General features: G+C 37.7%; 1 protein-coding gene across 1 annotated transcript in view; it reads right to left on the bottom strand.

The window, feature by feature from the left end:
• The window catches only part of PKHD1 (PKHD1 ciliary IPT domain containing fibrocystin/polyductin), a 669,991-nt gene that overhangs the window by 181,638 nt on the left and 466,339 nt on the right, over positions 1-22,014 (bottom strand). The window contains exons 54-55 of the mRNA XM_069070581.1: positions 13,839-13,952; positions 9,763-9,850 (exon numbers count right to left, since the gene is read on the bottom strand). Coding sequence (XP_068926682.1) covers positions 9,763-9,850; positions 13,839-13,952 — 202 coding nt within the window. The remainder of the gene's footprint in view (positions 1-9,762; positions 9,851-13,838; positions 13,953-22,014) is intronic.

Genomic DNA, 22,014 nt, shown 5'->3' on the forward strand with positions numbered 1-22,014 from the left:
TCTATCTATCTATCTATCTATCTATCTATCTATCTATCTATCTATCTATCTATTCATTATTTTTTCATTCATTTGTAATGGGAAGTTGAAGATCTTCCCTGCCCCCTAACAGGCCAAATATAATCACATGGAGTCTATAGTGGGAAGAGTTTGCAGAAGGGTGGAGCAGAGCCCCAGGAAACTGGGAGTCAGAGCAGTTAAATGTAGGGAGGAGAAAAGATGCAGGCAAGGAGAGATCTAGACTTGTGAGTGTTTGTTTTTCCCCTGCTGTGTTATAGTATTCATGGGAAGGTTTGGGGATGGTGTTAACTCTCTGCAGTGATAAGGTGTATTAACTTCTTTGTTGCTATGATGGATTTGATTTCCTGGTGTTGGGATTTGGCTTTCTGGTTTGGGGATTCACCTTTCTGGTGTCTGAACTTTTGCTTCTATCTTATATATGGAGAGTCTGTTTTATTTTGTGATTCAGAACTATGTTGGCATATTCATGGTTGCCTTTGGTGCTGTGAATATTGCATTGACACTATTTAACATTTGTTATTTTGTGATAGTTAAGTGAATAGAACCCTGGACATGGAGTCAGGTAAAGACTGAGTTCAAATCCTTCCTCAGATACTATCTAGCTGTGTGACCCTAAGCAAATCATTTAACTTCTCTCAGGTTCATTTTCCTCATGTGTGAAGTGGGGATAATAACCACATCTATTTCACAAGGTTTTTTTTTTTAGAAGCAAATGAGATAATATGAAAAAAACTTTGTAAACTTTAAAATGCTGTTTAAATACTGATGACTGTTGCCAAGATTATTATATAGTTAGATGGACATATGTTTTACACACACACACACACACACACACACACACACACACACACACACACACAATACAAATCTAGGGGAGACAGTTAATATGCTGGATGACAGCCTCATGATTCAAAAGGATATCACTGGCCAAAGATGGAATCATTGGCCAAATTTAGCAACTATAATTTAATAGAAATAAATATAAAGTTATACAATGAAGTTCAAAATGTCAATTACATAAGAACAGGCTTGGGCAGGCCTGGCTAGACAATAGAGTAACAAAGCTCAATGTCAATTCAATAACGTGGCAAGGTAGCATTAATAGCTGTGGCCTCTTCCTAACTTGCCAGCATTACAGTGGCATTTATCAACTTCCTCCTAATTACCTAGGCTTGCCACCTACATACCATCCTCAACTCCTCACTCCCTCCTTCATCCATCCCCATATCAAATCATCACCTAGTCCTGTCGCCTCTATCTTTATGACATCAGTTTTATATGCCCCCTTCTCTTATCTGACACTATTACCCCCACTTGGTACAGAGCCATACCATCTTATACCTGGGTTACTTCAACAGCCTGCTGGTCAGGCTTCTTAAGTTTCCCTTCACTCCAGTCCACCTATCACTCACTTGTAAAACTGACCTTCCTAAAGTGCAGATTTGACCAAGTCACGTCCTAGTCCATAAACTCCAATGGCTTGCTATTACCTCCAGGACCAAATATAAATCCTCCGTTTGGCATTTAAATCCCTTCATAACCCACCCCCTTCAAGGTGATAATCCTCAAGCTACAATAGGAGCTTAGGTGTTTAGTTTTGGCAGCTTCATTTTAGGAAAAACAGTGTCAAACTGAAGGGCATTCGGAGGAGAGTAACTAGAATGGTAAAGGGACTGGATCTTCCAGAACAAATCAAGCCAAAAAACCTGAGTAAATACCAGGATCTAAGAAATAATATTTGAAAACTGCCCAGAACTTAAGAATCTTGTTGTGTGTATATATATATATATGTATATACATATATATATATATATATATATACACACACACCTATATACATATACCTTTACATGCATACACCTATACACATACACATATTCACACATATACATATTTGGGGAGTTGTATACACACAAATATATATATATATATGTATATATATATATATGTGAGTGAATCTCAGAGGTTCACAATATTTTTGAGACCATGAGACAATATTTTTAAAGCACAGTCCCTGGTACTTGGAACATGCTTAATAAATGCTTGTTCCCTTTCCCTTCCCCTTCAGAGATTATTTAGGCCAACTCCTTCCTATTACAGATCAGAAATGGGTTCAGAGAGGTTAAACATCATAGCGTAGTAAATAGTAGTGTTGGGAATCAAGTCCAGGTTCTCTGAGGCTTGACACATTACTTTCCCCACCAAATAACTGAAATAAAACTGTGGTCAAGAGAAGTTACATGGCTTGCCCAAAATCAAACACCTAGCAGTGGCCTAACTACTGGATTAGTGAAAGGTTGGGCATATCAAGTCTTGTTTTGGCTGCTTGCTAGCCATGTGACCCTGGGTAAATCACTCAGCCTTTTTCACCCTCAATTTCTTCATCTAACAAAAAGGAGAGGGGCCCAATGGCCTCTAAGGTCCCTTCCAGCTTGGAATCTATGGTCTGGTATGAGTATTAAAGAAATGAGTGAAGCAATAGAGTATGTATACTTTTCCTCCACTATATATTTGCTTTTATCATTCCCTTTGCCCAGAATTTGCCCAATCTCTTCTCTTTTACTGTTTCCTTCAGGTCCCATATTCAGTGCTCTTTCCATTTAAGGAATAGTTGGTCACAAAGTCCTTGGTCTTAAATCTCCCTTTTGCACTCAGGTATGAAGACTGTATCAAAGTAGTGGAGAAAGGGAGTTCCTCACCCTGGGCAATAATATATTGGAAATCCCATGGGTTATGCTTTTGCCTGCTTAATGGAGCAGTGGTCTTGAGAATACATTTGTTCTTTGTAAGGAAGCACCTTAAAGAATTCATACAGATAACTTGATTGGAGTTTGTGCAGAAGGAGAGGCACTAGACAGTGAGGAGCAGTTCAGAGAATTCTAGTGAATAAATAAACATTTACCAAACACCTACTGTGTACAGGACGCTCTGCTGGACACTAGGACACCTGCCTTCACACAGCTTTTAATTCCAAAGGGAGGAGGAAGATAAAGCCTGCACACAAATAACCATGATATCAAGTAAAAGGTGTTGTTGTTGTTGTTGTTGTTGTTGTTGTTGTGTGTGTGTGTGTGTGTGTGTGTGTGTGTGTGTGTGTGGTGGTGGTGGTGGGGGTGGGGGGTACTGAATTTGAAGTCAGAGAACCTGAGATTAAATCCTATCTCTGCTATCATTCCCTGTGTGATTTGGGGTGAGTTGCTTCAACTCCTTGAGACTTAGTGTCCTTAGCTTTAAAATATAAGAAATTAATTAGATGAACTCTAAGGTCCCTTTCACTTCCAAAGTTTGTGATCCTATTATCCAAAGTACAAAAGGGAGTAAGTTCAGGCTAAGGGCCATGAACAATTGAGGAGAGATGTTATTAATCATGTCACAGAGATCAGTCTATCCATCAGTAAGCTTTTTTTTAGGTACCTCCTATTGGCCAGACACAATGGTTTTAGGTACTGGGGATACAAAAACAGAAATGAAACAATATCTACCATCATGGAGCTTACTTTCTATAGGCAATCACTAAAGGGACCTAGTGCATTCTTAATTTCATCTGCTCACACAGGCTAGGCACACCTTTCCCTATATTGCCTTGCTACTCAATCACCCCTTCACTCCTGAAATGTAGGTTCACCCAGGAGGGTGATCTGAACCCTCTGGGGATTCCTACCTGAATACTTGCAAAACACCCTCCAATCACCTAAGGACTGACACCTGCACAATTCCTGTACCCTCCCCATAAACCCTCAGTTTTCACTAAGTCACTTCAACCACTTACTCATTCTCTCCATTCTTCACACAATCAAATCTTTACCTATAATTTGTCACAAATAGCTAGGGATCAGCTTCCATTTCTGTCTGTTAAATTACCAGTAAATATAAGATCTCTCCTATGTGCTTACTAATGACTGTATTTCAAGTCATACATACTCACAGTTTAAAATGCATTTATTTATGTACATCTTATCCCCTAGCAGATTGCAAGATCCTTGAAGCCAAGGAATATATCATTTTTCATCTTAATATTCCTAAAGTCTGCCATAAACTATGGGACCTCACACATAGTAGGTAATAAATAAATATAAACCATCATCATCATTATTATAAATGTTTCTTAAAGAAATGGATGAATGGGTGGATGCCTTCCAAATATTAGTTTTTGATGTACTCCCTATCATAATATCCATGTCACCTGGTTCTACTCTCACTCCCCCTGTTTCCACCTCCACCATTTCAAAGACTCCTGGTTTAATGATTGTTCCAATCCTTGATGCATGCAGTATCTCTGATTGATGCTAATAAGCATCATTCAGGGGAGAGAAGAGACCTCAATTGTTCTGAATATAAAACCAGAAAGATGAAGAGTTGTTTGTGACCATAATTGTAACCAAAAATGGGATCCAGATGGGAAAAGAAAGGGAGGAAAATATGAATAATCACAGTGGAACTCTCCTGAAAGATAACTTTTTAAAAAGATAAACAAAATATCAGCCCATTTTCCATTCTCTTGCCATTAATACATTACACAGCTGAAGGAAAATGTATCTCCAAACTGTTAAGGGAGCACAATTGTATGCTTCCTAAATCACCTTCAAACATCTTTTAAAACCATGTATGAGACACACGTATATAAACACACACACTTTAAACTGTCTTGTTAACTGAACTAAAATTCTGCTAAAGCTAAATGATAATGGCTGCATATAACCCCAGGCTTTAGGCTATTCTGGGCCTGGGACATTTTTTGTTCTCCTAAGAAAAGATAGTTAAGGGATGAGTGACTTGTGACTTTACAAGAGATTTGGTATTTTTCTTCTGTAGCCAATCATTTACCAATCTTATTCAAATTTACTGAAGCCCCAATAACATCAACAGAAACCTTTAGGACTATCTCACCTACAATGTAAGTAGTACTTACACTGTGCTAAATGCTGAGGAAAAACGCAAATTTAAAATCACAGTTCCTGGCACTATAGAATTCATGGTCTCAGATTGCTTAAGAGACTCCACTAATTATTTCAGTGGTCAGTTCCTCCTTATGTCTCCATTCAAAATGAAGCAACAACCTTACAGACAAGAAGTAGTACCGTGTTTCCCCGATAATAAGGCCTATCCTGAAAATAAGCCCTCCCCTTACTGTGTACGATTCCTCTAAAAATAAGCCCTCCCCTGAAAATAAGCCCTATTGAGATTGCTACTGTAGTGAAGGTGATCCCCTGCGCTACACGCTACATTACAGTATCCTCTGTATGAACCGTCCCCCCCCCCCGTGAAACGCACACCGCGCTCCAAGCTGCATCCAATCAGAGCTGCAGCAGTGAGCGCGTCATTCTTCCCCAGTGATTTGCTTGCTGGCGCCATTGAGAGCAGTGCTGCGGAGGAGAGCTGAGGCAGGACAACATAAAAACCTGGTATGTAAGCGGGAGTGAGGGGGCATGATGGAGGATAAAAAGGGCATGATGGAGGAAAAAAGAACTCAGGGGGCATGATGGAGTGAAAAGAAGGACTGATGGTCATAATTTTATTATTCTGTCTGTTTTGACCCCCAGACATGAGTACAAAAAGGAAGAGCTATACTGTTGAGTATAAGAAAGCAATTGTAGAGGAGTCACATGGCAAGAATCTTGCAGTTTTCTGTAAAGAAAAACTTTTGGATCTTCGAATGGTCAGAAAATGGAGAGCAGATTATAATAACCTCAATCAACAGGTGGATGAGGGAAAAGGGAAAAAGCGCAGGTCTGGATCAGGTCGGCAGCCCTTATATCCTGACTTGGAGATCCTCATTGGTGAATGGATTGCTGACAGGAGAGCAAAGGCCTTGGTTGTGCTCAGGGCTGATATTCAAGCATTTGCCCTTTCAATGGCACCAGAGTTTGAAATGGTCTCAGAAGGATTCAAAGCATCACAACACTGGTTGGATGGTTTCCTTCAACGGTATGAACTGTCCCTAAGAAGATCAACAACACTGTTTAAGCTGGAAGATGCTGAAGTTATTAAACGTGCACTTGCATTCAAGTCCTTTATTGATAGGATCGACATTTCCAAGTACCAAACCTGCAATATGATTGCTATGGATGAAACTGCAGTGTTTATGGGACAAGGATCTCAAACAACAATTCATCACAGGGTACAACGTCAATCTACATTCCCACCACTGGCTATGAAAGTGCACGGGTCACCTGTGTTTTGGCAATTCGTTTGGATGGAAAGAAAGCCACACCTCAAATCATCAGTAAGGGCAAGAAAGATAAGATTGAACATGTATCTGGCATTTATGTTCTTGAAACCGAAAAAGCCTGGTGTACACAAGCCGTTATAAGAAAGTGGGTTGATTTAATGCTGCCACTTGTTATATGAGGTAACCAAAGAGGTCTGATAGTCTGGGATTCAGCCAGCACTCACCACGCTAAAGAAATGAACTTCCTTGCAGAGAGAAGAATAGATCAAGTAAAGATTCCTGCAGGAATGACTTCCTATCTCCAGACCCTTGATATTGCAATAAACAAGCCATTTGCTTGTTTATTCAAGGACCATTCAAGGACCATCAAGGACCATTTGCGCATGGAAGTCAATGACTACATTGAAAATAGAATGGAAAGAAATCAGCGTGGAAACTTTGTGAAGCCCTGTCTGCAAGAAGTCGCGACTTGGGTGAAGAAGTCATGGGATAAAATTACTGACAGCTGTGTCGCCAAGGCACTAAGAGCAGGTTACCTGGACAAGACATATTCATTTAAAGAGAGCTATACTGTGGGATATGACAGATTGGGTCCACTTCTTCTGAAGGAAATGGAGGCGCAAGACATCCAGGACGGAATTCAGGGTATGGACACTTATGACGATGTTGTCGAAGAAGATGACATGATCATTATTGAATAAAGGTACATTTTTTTGTTCACATTTACCTGTTTACTAAAATTGCTGTCAATGTTCATTAAAATAAGCCCTCCCTGAAAATAAGCCCTCTGGTGTTTTTCTGTCCAAAAAAATTGATAAGACAGTGTCTTATTATCGGGGAAACATAGGTAGTGACATTCTTATGCCAGTATATCTAGAGGTATTCAGAGGGTCCTAAAGACCTGATTGGGCAGGTATGTGCTACAGTGAATACAGAGCCAGGCCTGGAGTCAGGAAGAACTGATGTTCAAATATGGCTCCATATACATACCAGTTGTATTACTCTGGGAAAGTCACTTAATCTGTTTGCCTCAGTTTCCTCATCTAAAAAATGGGTTAATATCACCTACCTCCCAGGGTTGCTGTGGTGTTCAAATAAGAGAATAATTGTAAAGAACTTAACACAGTGCCTAGAACATCAACATCATCATCACAAACATTTATATAGTTCTTACTATATAAATGTTTTCAATTATTATTATTATTATTATAAAATTCTGGTTTCCATAAAAAAATCAGTTTGACATAAATCTTTCATTTAGCTAAATAAGTTTTTGTTTTGTTTTGGGGTTTTTGTTGTTGTTTAGGGGGTTTGTTTGCTTGTTTGTTTTTTTTTTTAATTGGCAGGCTATTGTACTCTAGATTCTATGCTAAGCACTTAAGGAAACACACACACACACAGAGAGATCCTGCCCTCTGGCAGCCAATAACATAGCTAAGTATCAAAGTCCATCTTCATGCACAAAACAGTCAAGCAGAAGTACAATGCAATAGTCATAGAGTAAGGCAGCAAATGCAATAGCAGAACACAGGGTGATTGATGTGGGCTGATGATTCTCAAATCTACCTTACCTGCCCCAGTATTTCTGCTGACCTCAGATCACACATCTCCAACAGCTTTTCAGACATGTCAAACTGGGTGTCCAGGAGACATCATAAATTCAACAAACCCAAAATGGAGCACATTATCTTTCCCCCTAAACCCTCCTTGCTTTCTATCTTTTCTATTTCTATAGGGGACAACTCTTCCTCCCAGTCCCCTGCCTTGGGCTTACATCTTAGCTGTATGCCTCATTATTTCTCACCTCCCATATCAAATCTATTGCCAAGGACAGTCAATTTTACCTTTGCAACCTCTCAAAAAACCTTTCTATCCCCTGGCACTTGCCACCATTAGGGTGGCCCTTGTTAACTTATGTCTAGACTATTGTAATAGCCTCTTGATGGGTCTCCTGTCTCAAGTCCTTCTCCACTCCAATCCATTTTTCATTCAGCCACACAGTAATTTTCCTAAAGAACAAGTGTGATTGTGCTACCACCACCCCCAACCCCTCTTAATAAACTCCAATGGATTCCTATAGTACCCAGGAGCAAATACAAAGCCCTTTACAACTGAGTGCCCTCCTACCTACCTGTCCAGTCTTCTTACATTTTACTCCCCAACACATGCTCTTTGATCTAGTGACACTGGCCTCCTGGCCATTCTATGAACAAGACACTATTTCTCAGCTCCAGGAATTCTTTGCTGGCTCTCTCCCATGCTTGGCACACTCTCCCTCCTCTGCTCTAGCAATTAACCTCTCTAGCTTCCTTTAAATCACAACTAAAATCCCACATTTTACTAAAAAATTTTCCCTAATCCCTTTAATTATAGTTTTGTCTCTCTGTTAATTGTATCCTATTTATCTAGGATGTAGCTTGTTTGCACATATTTTCTCTATGTTGTCTCCCTCATTAGATAGCAAGCTCCTTGAAGTCAGGGACTGTCTTTTGCTTCTTTTTATGTGATCAGAATTTAGCACAATGTTGGCATATAGTAGATGCTTAATAAATGTTTATTGATTAATCAATCGAAATGTATTATCTCCAGCCCTAATGTCTTCTTTGAGCTCTGATCCTATATTTACAGTAATCTGTCAGATGTTCCTTCCTAGAGGTTATACCAGCACCTTAATTTAGGATTTTCAAGATTAAAATCATTTTTGCAAGAAAAATTGACCGTATTCCAAACTTTCCCATATCTATTGAGAGTTCCACCAAAGAAAATGTATCTTGTTCCAGAATGTCCTTTTCTCCTTTCTCTGACTGGTTGTATAAGCATGAGATTTACAAAAATGCAAGTGAAAACTTTTCTAACTAAACATTAGTCTCCAGAAGAAATATCCCTGCTATAGGAAATGACACAAATTCTGAGTTGGCACTAATTAATACTAGGGTCAGAGTAAAATTTACTATAACATAACCAGAGAGAAAAGAATTGTTTAGCAAACCATTATTGTAAATAAAGTTATAGGAGAATGTTTACACTACTTTAAACAATAAATGGTTTTCAAGTAGTACCATCTATTTAGAGGTGGAAGAAACTTTAGAGGATATTGAGTTGAATACTCTCATTTTACAAATAAAGAAAATTAGACCAAAAAAGTTAGTTTGGTAGCACAATTGTATATAAAATTAATTTGCTAAATGTAAAGCATGTGCACTTTCATTCAAACAAACCCTCTAAGAATCTTTACTAAATAATAGTTTCGGCCTAATTCAAGTAACTCCATGTGTTTCTAAGTAATAAAATTCATTTTCCTTTAAATTTATCTATAATTCATACTTTTCATTCATTCAAACAGACCAATATCTCCCCCTATTTACCCAGAACTGGCAAGGTTTTATTATGAAACTCCAAAATGCATGTCTCTAAAGAAATTCCTCCAAACTCTAATTTACTAATCTTTCATAAATAAATGTTTCTGAAGGTGATTTCATTTAAAAATTAACTTTTCATTGAAATAACACTTTAAGGTGACACAGTATAAATAACAAGTCTCCATAATGACCCAAACAACTTTGACTTCTCACCTCTCATTTCCTGATGCAATATCAGCTCCAAGATGAGTCCAGGCCTTCCTAGGGTATGCACTATGAAGCTGCACCTTCCCATAAACCCCTGGAGCAAGTAGAAGACACACACAGGAAATTAATAAGCATAGCAAGAGATCACTAAAGAGGTTAGAATGTTAAAAATGATAATGGTTAAAAAAACCCAACTATATGACAGATGTTGAAAAGTTTACACTTAATCTGATAAGATTAATGTGGATGTTCTAAATATCTTTATATTGTTCCAAGTGTACCCAAGTGGCAATGATATTGATTAGTTGTGGGCCATGTAAGGAAACTAAAATGTTATATAATATAAAGATGATGCAAAACTTAGAAATAAATCTATAGTGAATCAGATGATAAACATTCTTTAAACACCTACTATGTGCCGGCACTAAACACGGGAGATATAAAAAGAGGAAAAAGGCAGTCCCTGTCCTCAAGGAGCTTACAATCTAACTGGAGAGACAACATGGTGACAAATATATACAACGCAAACTATATACGTGATAAATAGAAAATAATTGAGAGAGGGAAGGCACTAGAATTGAGAGGGATTGAGTAAAGGCTTCCAGTAAAAGATGGATTTTAGTTGGGATTTAAAGGAAGTCAGTAGGTCAATAGAATCTGCAGAGAAAGATATCATCATATTTAAAGAATTATCTACTAGAATACCTCTGAAATCACTGCCCTTAATATATAAATTTGTTGTTTCAGTATTTTATGTTATTTAGTATGCATGGAGTTGGGGCTGGGCCAAGGTGGAGTGCATTTTGTTTCCTAGAAGAGAGGGATTTAGTGCCATTAGTTTTGTTTCCAGTAATTCACATCAATCTTTTGTCCTGTTAGACTTTAAGTCCTCTTATAATTATCAAAGAATACATCTTTAGGTCCTTGGTTTCAAAATATGGTTCTTGTCAGACAAAAGGGTTAAAGTCTTAACAGAGATTTGCTTGATAAAGTCCAGCTATATTCCTTCAGGTCTTTCTATCTGTACATACATAAATGCCAAGCTTCATTTTAAACATAATTCCCAATTTTCCAGAACCCACAATTCTCAGCAATGACTTTAACAAGAATAAGAAGGCCAAAGAAAACTTATTTGTATAATTAGTCCACTTTTTGTCTCCTACAACATCTGGCATGATACAAGCACTTAAAGAATGTTTACTAATTAGCAAGTATAGCAAAACCTCAATGAACTAGAACCCAAATGAATGGAACTCTAAATGGTAGGAATTTTTCTTCACTGTAATTTATGAGAAAAAGCCAATTTTACAAGTTGATATTAGTGCCGGGGGAAGGGGGGGGTGGCTTTTGGAGTGTAAGGAAAGGAGGAAAGAAGAGCAAAGAAAGAAAGGGAGAGAGGACAGGGAAAAGGAAAAGAGAAATTAGAAAAGAGGGAAGAAAGGGGGAAATAACTGGGGGGAAAGGAGAAGAGAGTAAGAGAGGATTAAAAAAGATGAGAGAAGAGGAGAGGGGAGGGGAAAGGGAGGAAAGGAAAAGGGGAGAAGAAAAGAAGGGGAGGGGAGAGGAATAAGAGAGGAGGGGGAAGGGAGAAGGGAGGAGAGGGAGAGGAGAGTGGAAGGACAGGGGAAGTAGAGGAAAAGAAAGAAGAGGTAGAGGAGAGGAGAGGAGAGGGGAGGGGAGGGGAGGGGAGAGGAGAGGGGTAGCGGATGATGAGAGGAGAGGGTAGGGGTAGCGGATGATGAGAGGAGAGAGGAAGGAGAAGGGAGGGAAGGGGAAGGGAAGGAGAGGAGAGTATTCCAGAGTATAGCCTGGGTTATTATAGACTTGTTTTTCAATCTCATATACTTTCTACATCTATGGGCTTTTACATGAGAATTGGCCTTCATGACTAAAGAAAGTGAACTAATATATTTTTGGAAGATTTAAAGCGACAACAACAACAAAAAAAGCTTTTGCTTTTTGAAGAAAAAAAGTTTGCTGTTTAATCCTGAATTAGTCTGACATTTCAATTAATGCACTATTTCTTTGAACATACTTATTAATGAAGATTAAGAGAAGTTAAATCTGTCATTTATGTTGCAATTTTACTTGCTTCATGTAGATAATTATGGACCCAGCATGATAGGAGGAGAAAGACCTACTATTTCTTTGTTCATTTCATTCTAGCGCCATAAAGACTCGAGGAAACCCAATTGTCAGATCCTTAAGTGAGTCTTTCTTTCTATCCCTATAATACCTGGCACTGTTCTTCAAACATACTAGGTGCTCAATAAGTATTTGTTGAAAATTAGAAGGTTGATGATGACACTAATGGAATAAACTTAACCAACCCAAGAAATATCATTATTTTTCATTATTTTAATGAGGAACTGACCCCCAAAGAGGGTATTTCTGAGGCTTTACTGAGAATCTAGAATATGCTGGGTACTGCCCAAAACCTGTATTCAGAGCATGGCTCTTGACTGGAAATGGTGGAAGCTGGACATCTGAGAACTCCCCCCAGATCCTCTATTTAAGGAAGGACCCCAGGCAGATACCTCATTACTTCCCACTTGGCTATAGGACTTCATCATTCCCTATCCTACCCACTCTCCCTTCCCTTCCCCCACCCCTCAGCTTTTCAGCTTCTTTTTATTCATTTTCTTCCCCATTCGATTTTTAGATCCTCTAGGACAAGGACTTTCCTTTGCCTCTTTAAAAGTTTTCACCACAGTGCTTAGCATAGTGTCCACCATGCAACAGGCACTTAACAAATGTTTATTGACTAAATGAATGAATGAATATTTAAGGCAGATTCTTTAAAATTACTTAATTTAAAGGATTTCTAAGATAAAACTCAAGAATAATGCACTTGTACTGGTTGCAATTCTGATTAAACATAAACCTGTGTGAAGTAAAAAAAAAAACAAAAAACATCAGAGCTGGCCAAAGGGAGAGACAGACAGACAGATAGAGAGACAGAGAGAAACAGAGAGATAATAGAGAAACATGATAGAAAGCTAAAGATGATTTAGAAAGAGATGATATTTGTTTTTGTTGATCATTTTGGAAGGAAAAAATGACATCATGAGTATGATTATATAGATATAAATAATATAGAAAGAGAAATTGATTGATAGATCATGCGACATCATCTGTGCATTGACAGAAAACAAATTAACACATTTTTTTAGAATCAAAAGACATGGGGCGGCTAGGTGGTACAGTGAATAGAGCACCAGCACTGGAGTCAGGAGGACCTGAGTTCAAATTTGGCCTCAGACACTTAACACTCACTATCCGTGTGACCTTGGGCAAGTCACTTAATCCCAATTGCCCTGCCTTCCCCCCTTCAAAAAACAAGAATCAACAGAGATGATCTAATGCTTAATGGTGTTGAGTCCTTGGAGGGACCCTGAGAAATAAGAAAGCAATTCTCTTACCATCTTCACTATTCAATACAGAATCACCCAAACCAAGGAGGTGGCAGAGCTTAGGACAATCAAGGGAAAAAAGCTCATTATCCCTGCTGTTATTTAAAACTGAGTTATTTGTAGGGCATAACATATGTGACTGAGAAGCCATTTTAGGTTTTGTGTGTGTGTGGTTTTTGTTTTTTTCTATGACACTCTTTTTAGTTGGATCTATCAATATAACAATGGCAAATGTAGAGACTGGCTACCCAGCCTGTTTTACTGGGATATGATCAACTAGAGAGATCTCACAACTAATAAAAATCCTCCTCAAATGATCTACTAAGCATACATAAGAGCAGATTCATAGCAAGTTTCCTTCCTACTTCTCATACACACAAATATGTAAACACAATATGTTTATATTTTGAATTGATGTCATTTTAATCCAAGTGGATGACTACATAGCAACTACTTCTACCTATGAAGATTAGCACCAGATTAATACTTTTAAAGACTTGTCTGGGACACTGAGAAGTTTAGTGAGTTGTCCAGGGTCACACAACTGGTATGTGTCAGAGGCAGTGAACACAGGGCATTCTGAATTCAAGCCAGCACTTTATTTGAGTATGCCAGGTACCTTTCTACATTTCATTCACTTAATTTAAATATATAAACATATATTCCTACCAATAGTTCCCGGAGCAATATTAATTCCATCCAAACGGTCACAGTAGACTCCCTCAGAGGTTTGAAGCTGGATCAAAAGTGTTTGCCCTTTCTGTAAGGGCTCAGAAAAAGTACCTGTTTAAAAAGAAAAGTTTTCCAGTAACTTCATTTGAACATTAAAAATTATGTTAGACTTTCAAGAAGGCAAAGACAAGTGACTATATTAGACAATGTAGATGAGTTACTGATAACATGCCTCTAAATTATAAACACATGTATATCACATATTATATATACACATATATGTATAAATAAATTATACAGGCACCCATAAGCAAACGATGAATGAGCTCATTGAAAATATTTAGATTTGCTCATTCAAGTGAACTTGGTAAGAGTATTTGCTAAGCAACATTTAAACCAAGTTGTTATGTGATTATATGCATACATATATACACATGTATAAATACACACACAACACAACACATACATATATACACATGTATAAATACACACACAACAAGCATATTGTACAAATGTTATTTTAATTATTTGCAATACTTAATGTGCGCACACACATGTACATGTATAACATGGGTGTATATGTGTATGCCAATAAAACTTTTAAGTAGAAGATCCTATATGAACAACTAGCTGGTTCTACATTTTTGTCCTCAACTTTTAAGAGTGCTTTTGTTTCTGCAGACCAGTATCTCCTGATTTACTGGATTCGAGTGAAATTTCCACTTGTTACACATTTAACATCTTCTCTTGCTCCATATAAACAGAAACTACAATGTGGGGAAGACATATATAGTTTTCCCAAAGGTCTCACATAAATACGGTCTTTAAATTAGAGCTATTCTACAAATGCCAAACTTCATACCTCAGATACAAACTTAATACATACAGGTGCAAAGTACAACTTTCTGTATTATGTGGATGATATTTTCGTACTGCTGAAATATATCCAATGGTGCTACCAAGTAGCCAAATACCATATACTTTAAGGAATACGTTCTTTTCTAAGCCTAACACTGATTCATTCATTCAACAAGGGTTTTATGCATCTGCTATGCGCCAGGCATTGCACTAACCATTGGAAATACAAGCATAAAAACCATATAAAATGATATAAACACAGTCCATTAATACCGACACCACAAATCCCTGGCAGAAATTAACAACAGCCATCCTCCATTTTACAGGTAGGAATAGCAAATTTTACTAGATTTATCTGAAGAATTCACATCCTTGCCAAGACAGGCAGCAAGAACAAGTCCAAGGAGGATTATTTAGGAGGATTATTTCCCTATGGAGATATTTCCCTCTCCTTTTGTACCCGGAGTTATAGACATGGTTTCACTTCAATTATGTGTCCCATTTGGAAGTAAAGGAGGATAAGAAGGGGGTGCAGTAAAGGGAGAAGGAGAAATAAAGTCAGCATACCCAACTGATGGAAAAAGTATAGAAAATTCCAGCAAGAAAGCTAACTTTCTCAATTTTTGACTAGTGAGAAAAGAAGGATAAATTTGAGAATAACTATAGATTTATATACTTACATTGCACCTTCTTTACAAGAATAAGATGTATTTTACCACATCATCTAAGTTTCAATTTAAATATTGTAGTACAAGGTCTTAGTGAGTAGTGAGTAGTACTTATTTCTTAGTGAGAATAACAGAATAATAAAATATAACACATCCCATTGATTCTCTAGTCTTTCCCCCCCTCAAATTTTAAATTGATGTCCTTTGATTTTACATGGCCTAAATTTCCACTAGATCTCTACTTCTCTCAGAGAGCCACTTTTTACAACAGAATGCTGTAAATGAGCCTTCTTATAACAGGGCTTTTCATGCCAGTGGAAATCTTGAGAGTTAATCTATATGAGTAGTCATTTTGATGGGTCTAACAGTTGAGTGTAAATAAATTATAGTTACAAAATTATTACAACCAACTGTACTAAGCTAATTAATAAACCACTTGTTATTTGTAAGTACTTCAATCTCATTGCATGGTTCTGGAGCACATCCATGCCTTTATAGGTCATTCCTCAAAGGTATGACTTGGTCAAGTAGGTCAGTATTTTAATCGATATGTTATAGGTATGGGGGAGAGACAGACAGAGACAGAGACCTTAAGTGAATCTGCCTAGGGTCACACAGCAAGTGAATAGGAGATCAAGGATTAGAACTCACAGCCTATGATTTTTCATCATGTGGCTTAACCCACTAAGCCCCGCTGCCCCTCTGTGTAGGTAATAGTGTTTATGCTATCAGCAGAAGCACTAATGTGTTCTTTCAGCCAATATGAAGATGTTGCTAGAGCAGAAAGAAGGGGAACAGAGAGGAGGGGGGACGTTAAAGTAAATGCGTGTGGTGTTGCCCTTATCTTGTGGTGATAAGTCTGTACAGTAAGCTGTATTCCAACTGTGATTTCATTTATTTCACGGAGGGTAGTTTACAGTCTTGGGAAAAAATGGCCTAGCATTAAACAGATACCAGGGAGGAAAAAGTAGGACAGTTTTTGCCCTAGAGAAATGTATGCAGAGTCCAGCAAAAAAAAGAGTTCAGCGTTCCTCTAAAATTAGAGATTAAATCAATTATGCAACACAAAACTGCAGCAGATGTGGATTTTTTTTTTTACGTCTGTGCAAAATTAACCAGCTTGCCATGATCTTCCAGTATCTGAAATGACCAGAGTTTTTATTTTGCTGGTCTCCTTGGTCCAAGAGGTAGAAAGATGGTGGGAATGGAAAGTAGAAGGAAGAAAATCAGTGGCATACATGAGAAATCTTTGCAAAGTGTCCTTCCAACTTTAAAATAAAGTGATTTTTTTTTGAATACGTAAAAGGGACTGAATAGCAAGCTCTAAAGATCAGGGTTATCCCTTTATTGTCAGATTGAACAAAAACAACAAGAGGAAAAGATTCTACAACCATAACCTAGAGCAATCATCTGCAAAGCAGAAGGCTCTTTTAACACAGGATTATTTGGACAGTTCTTGGTTTTTGTTCCCCTACTCAGTCACCCACAAGAAGGCTTTGAGAATAAATACAGATTTGTATGCCTGCATTGCACCTTCTTTCCAAGAAAAAAAGGCGTACTTTGCAAATATTCTCTAAGTTGCAATTTACACTAAGTTGAAATTTAAGTATCCCGGTACAGTGAGTAGTGAACAGAATCTTCTGTCTCATAGTGGGAACAATAGAATAATAAAAGTAGAAAGGATCTTAGAAATGATCTAGTCTCTTCAAATTTTCTAATTGATATCTTTTGATTTTATATTATATATATATATATATATATATATATATATATCCAAATAGATGTGTTCCTTCCAGAAAGCCATCTCTTACAACAGAAAGAAAAAAGATCAACAAACCAATTGATATATTAACCAAGTTTGATATTATATGTAGTGTTCCATACCCATTGTACTTCATATCCTCTTTGGGGCCACATTTATTCATTATAATTTCACAGCATCCAGATTCAATTTTTTTTTTGTAGTTCTTTAGTTGTTATTCATTTATATTTGACTCTTCATGATGCTAGAGTGGTTTGCATTTCCTATTGAGGTTTAAGGTTTAGGGGTGCTTGAGACTCCAAAATACCAACATGCTGGGGCCTGCAGAATGAATTAGACTCAAGTATTCTCTCAGTCAAAGACAAGCAAAATTTATTAAAGGTTTGCCATAATGGGTACACTCTTATGGAGCCTATCTGTGAGGGATATAGGAGGAGGTATCTGTGAGGTGTGTATTGGACAAACAGGCCAGAATAATCTGACACACAGTGAGTCTGGGTTAGATAATTCTCTGCCCATCATGGAGGCAAGATGGAGCTTATATACAGAAAGATTGTGGGAGCGTTCTAGGGGTGGTCTAGAGGAGGAGGTTGGGGAGGGTCTTCAGGAGAAGTCAAATGGGGTCAGACTCCAGTAATGAGATATTAAGGGTGGGAAATAGCTGTAGGTTACCTGGAGATGACAGACAATGGAGGGCTAGGCTGATTTAAGGGTAACAGATTTGGGTATACATATTTTGGGAGGATCAAGGGTGGGAGGTAGCTGGACAATGGAGGGCTAGGCTAGTAAGAGTAAGAGATTTGGGCCTAGCTATAATAAAATGCTTATGGCCTCAGGCAAATGCTTCATCAAATGGGAAGATTCAATCAGAATTCAAGGGGTTTCCCAGAGCCTGTACCTCATCATTTCCTTCTCCAGCTCATTTTATAGATTAGGAAACTGAGGCAAACAGAATTAAATGACTTGCCCAGGGTCACATATCTAGGCCAAATTTGAACTCAGGATGATGTCTTCCTGATTCCAGGTCTGGAGTTCTATCCACTGCACCACTTAGCTATTCCTTTTAATTGCTTAATTTTGTTCTTTCTGTTTATGTTTTTATAGTCACTAGTGCACTGAAGCCACCCCAAACCAGTTAGCAAGAACCAAATGAAATTTTCAATGTGAGTATTTATAGTTCAGCAAATGTTACAAACCAGGGTTTGATTCATGTTTTGCTAATTATCTGGACTTAAGAAAGTGATGGAAAGCATATTTTTATTGTTGTCCTTCATTCTCAAAGAGGACCAAAATGACATCACTATGTCAGGGTCAAGGTACGGTATGACTGACTGGTTGATCAGATCAGTACAAGCTCAGAAGGCTTTATCACTGGACATGAAAAAATATTCCATGTGAACATTTGGAGTGAAGATGTTTCTAGAAAGTGATGGAAAGCATGCTAATAATGCAGACTAAACATAAAAGTGTATATGATTTATCTTTTTTTAAAGCAAAGAGCTGGTTGTTAAATATTTATCAGCATACTCCTGGTTATAATCATTGTTTACGTCATTTTCCTGGATCTGTTGACTTCACTTGTTATCAGTACATAAAAGTCTTCCCATGATTCTATGGAATCAACATAATCATCCTTTCTTACAGCACAGTAATATTCCCTTATGTTCACATGTTATAATTTATTTAGCCCTTCTCCAATTGACCAAATCCCTCCCATTTTACAGATGAAGAAACTAAGATCTATAGAGATAATATTATTTGCCCAAAGATCCATTGCAATTGGTAGAAGAATGGGGACTGGAATCCAGAGCAAAGTGTTTTATCTGCTCATCTAGTGTTTTTACACTAGATGGAGCTGCCATCAGGGTAACTGAATGAATCAAGATTACAGAACAATACAGTAGAAAGACCAATTCGGGAATCCCAGAATCTTACAACTCAGAGATCTCCATTATCCCTCACCACCAAATAATGGGAATTTACTTAAAATGGCATTTGCCACAGAAAAACAGGCCGTGTGCCAAGCCAGGAAACCAGAAAGGAAGAAGGTAAGAGACATTGTGCCCACAAAAAGTGAGCAATAGAGTTTAGATAGCAAAGGAGAAACTGACTTTAGTATTAGAGCAGAATTAGTGGTTATTTTCCAATGCCATACCCCCTCCCAAAAAAACCCTGATTTTATTTTATCTTAATAAGAGGAACTGTTTCATTTTTGTCTTTGTAACTCCCACATCTGGCATGGTATCTAAATCGTTTCAATAGATTCAAGCAAATACTACAGTGGAAAAAGAAAAAGCTTTTGTATATTCTATTGCCAATGACCCAGTTTCCTATTTGACATGTTCAAAAATTGAATCATTTGCAAATTGATAGGAAGCCTTGTTCATATTTGAAAAAAAATGATAGGAGACTAATTTATTTTAAAATGAAGCAGATCAAAATAGTTTCAATAAGTTAAAATAAAATTGTTATGGAAAAATCTCACTCATCTTCTCTTATATATTCAGTTTATATTTAGGATTACAGGAACATAGGTCTAGAGTTGAATGGACCTCAGAAACCAAGTAATCCAACCCTGTTATTTTCCAGATGAAGAAACTAAGGCTCATGGAGATTAATTTCTTGCTAATACATTAAATGTTTGAGGAAGGATTGGAACCCAGGGTTTCTGACTTCATGGTTAATGAGATTTTCTTTGTGCAACATTGGCTCTTATATTATATTTACTCTTTATGAGACATATCAAAGAATCTGAAAAGTTAAGAGTTGGAAGGCAATCTTGTCCAACTCATACTTAAAAATGAATCTATGGTATGCTTGACAAATGATCATCCAGACTTGGTTTGACTATAGAGGAACTCGTCAGCCTCCAAGGCTGCCTAGTCTACTTTTGCATAACTATATATGTTTGTGTATGTGTGTGTGTATGTATGCATGTGTATATATATATATATATATATATATATATATACTTTTGTATAACTATAACTTCTGTATAACTATATATGTTTATATGTGTATGCATGTGTATATATATATATTTTAATATTTATAACTTTTGTATAACTATAAAAATAATAATAACAAATGGCCATTTATATAGTGCTTACTATTTACCATGCACTGTGCGAAGCACTTTATAATTACTATCTCATTTTATCCTAACAACCCTGTGAGGTACGTGCTATTATGATCTCAATTTTACAGATAAGGAAACTGAGGCAAAAAGAGGTTAAGTAACTTGCCCAAAATCACACAGCTAGTAAGTGTTTAAATCTGGATTTTAACTCAGATCTTCCTGACTCCAGGTCTGGCTGTGCACTGAGCCACCTAGCTGCCCCTGTTCAAGTATTAAGAATTTTTTTCCCCTTACATCGAAACTAAATTGACTCCTTTAGAAGCCATTATTAGCCTAACTAATTCTGCCCCATATGGCCAAGCCTTCTACATAACAGCCTTTCAAATACTATCATGATATTATGCCCCCTCCATACACACACACACACACACACATCTTTTCTTTCACAATCCCAGTTTCTTCTACTGAGCCCCATATAGCATGAACTCAACACCTTGCTCTCATATAGATGCTCTCTGGTTGACCAATTCTCTTCTAAGACATGGTACTCAGAACTAAACATAACTCTGACTGGGTCACAATGGGAATATCACATCCTTACTCTTGGACACTGATCCTTTTGTCATGGTCCTCTTTGAGAAGGAAGTACAAACACCATCTGTGAGTAGTCTGAGCTCCCTGAATGTGGAACCAGACAGTTGGGTAGTCAGCTCGGCGCCTCTGCCTCTGTCTGTCCTCTACAAAGGAAGGTAAATTTTGATGGCCAAAAGCTGCCTCGTTAACTTGGGGTTTACTGCCTAGATCTCTTTCTCAAAGATTAAGTCTTAAACCCATTTCACTCTGGAGCTCACAAGCACCACTTAATGGCTATTTTTTGGGCCTTCCTGGCTCAGAGTGAAAGTCAATAATAACTGTTTCTCTTTTGACAGCAACCCTGAGTGTCTTCCCCTCACAGTATGATTTGTTGTTTTTAATTAAAGAGGCCGTACCTTGATTCACTTCTTTAAGGGGCCCATTCACTGAGCCCAGGATTCGATCTCCAGATCATCCCAACACTGGAGCCGGTACTCTTACTCACTGAGCCACTTGGCTGCCCCTAAGCAATTGGGGTTAAGTAACTTGCTCAAGGTTACACGGTGTAATGTAATGTAATGCCAAGGAAAGGCAACTTCCCAAGGTTCAGACTACCAGCATAGGTGCTCTCCATTTTATTCAGTGACAAACCAAGAACAGAGAAGGTCAAAACATGACATCATTCAAAATACAGCATTTACTAAGTGTGATTAAATAATCTCCAAGTACTACTCTACCCCAGGACCTTCCATTCATTCAATCAATTACAAAGTCCCTGTTCTAAATACTACTCTTCATTTAGTCCACCACAAATCCCCTCTTCTCAAATGGAGATTAGTTTCCAAACATAAGTAAAGTACATTCATTTGTTCAACCATAGAACACAAAAAGGTCAAAAGTTCCCCACCCCTGGATCACAATTGAATCTACCCCAGAGTTACAGCAAGTTTAAGCACAGCACTTAATACCCAAATGGAGGTCTTTTCTTCATCTTGACACGAGGCAAGTTCTCAGCAATCTTAGTTCCTGGGGAGACAAGGCTTAGCAAGGCCACAAGATACATTGCCAGTCTCTTCATTAATTCATCCTCTGTCTGTAGAACAGTCCTAGAACCCCTGAAAACATTAGCAAAACCCTCTTCCAGGATTTCTGTAAACATACAACAAGAAAATCCTTCTTCAGGGCTTCTGAACCAACAGAAAGGTTCCCAGACCCCTGCAACAACAGCACTGT

The sequence above is a fragment of the Petaurus breviceps genome, unplaced genomic scaffold (assembly GCF_028583685.1).
Source record: "Petaurus breviceps papuanus isolate PSGF00001 unplaced genomic scaffold, PetGlider_PUasm1.0 90822, whole genome shotgun sequence".
Taxonomy (NCBI): Eukaryota; Metazoa; Chordata; class Mammalia; order Diprotodontia; family Petauridae; genus Petaurus; species Petaurus breviceps.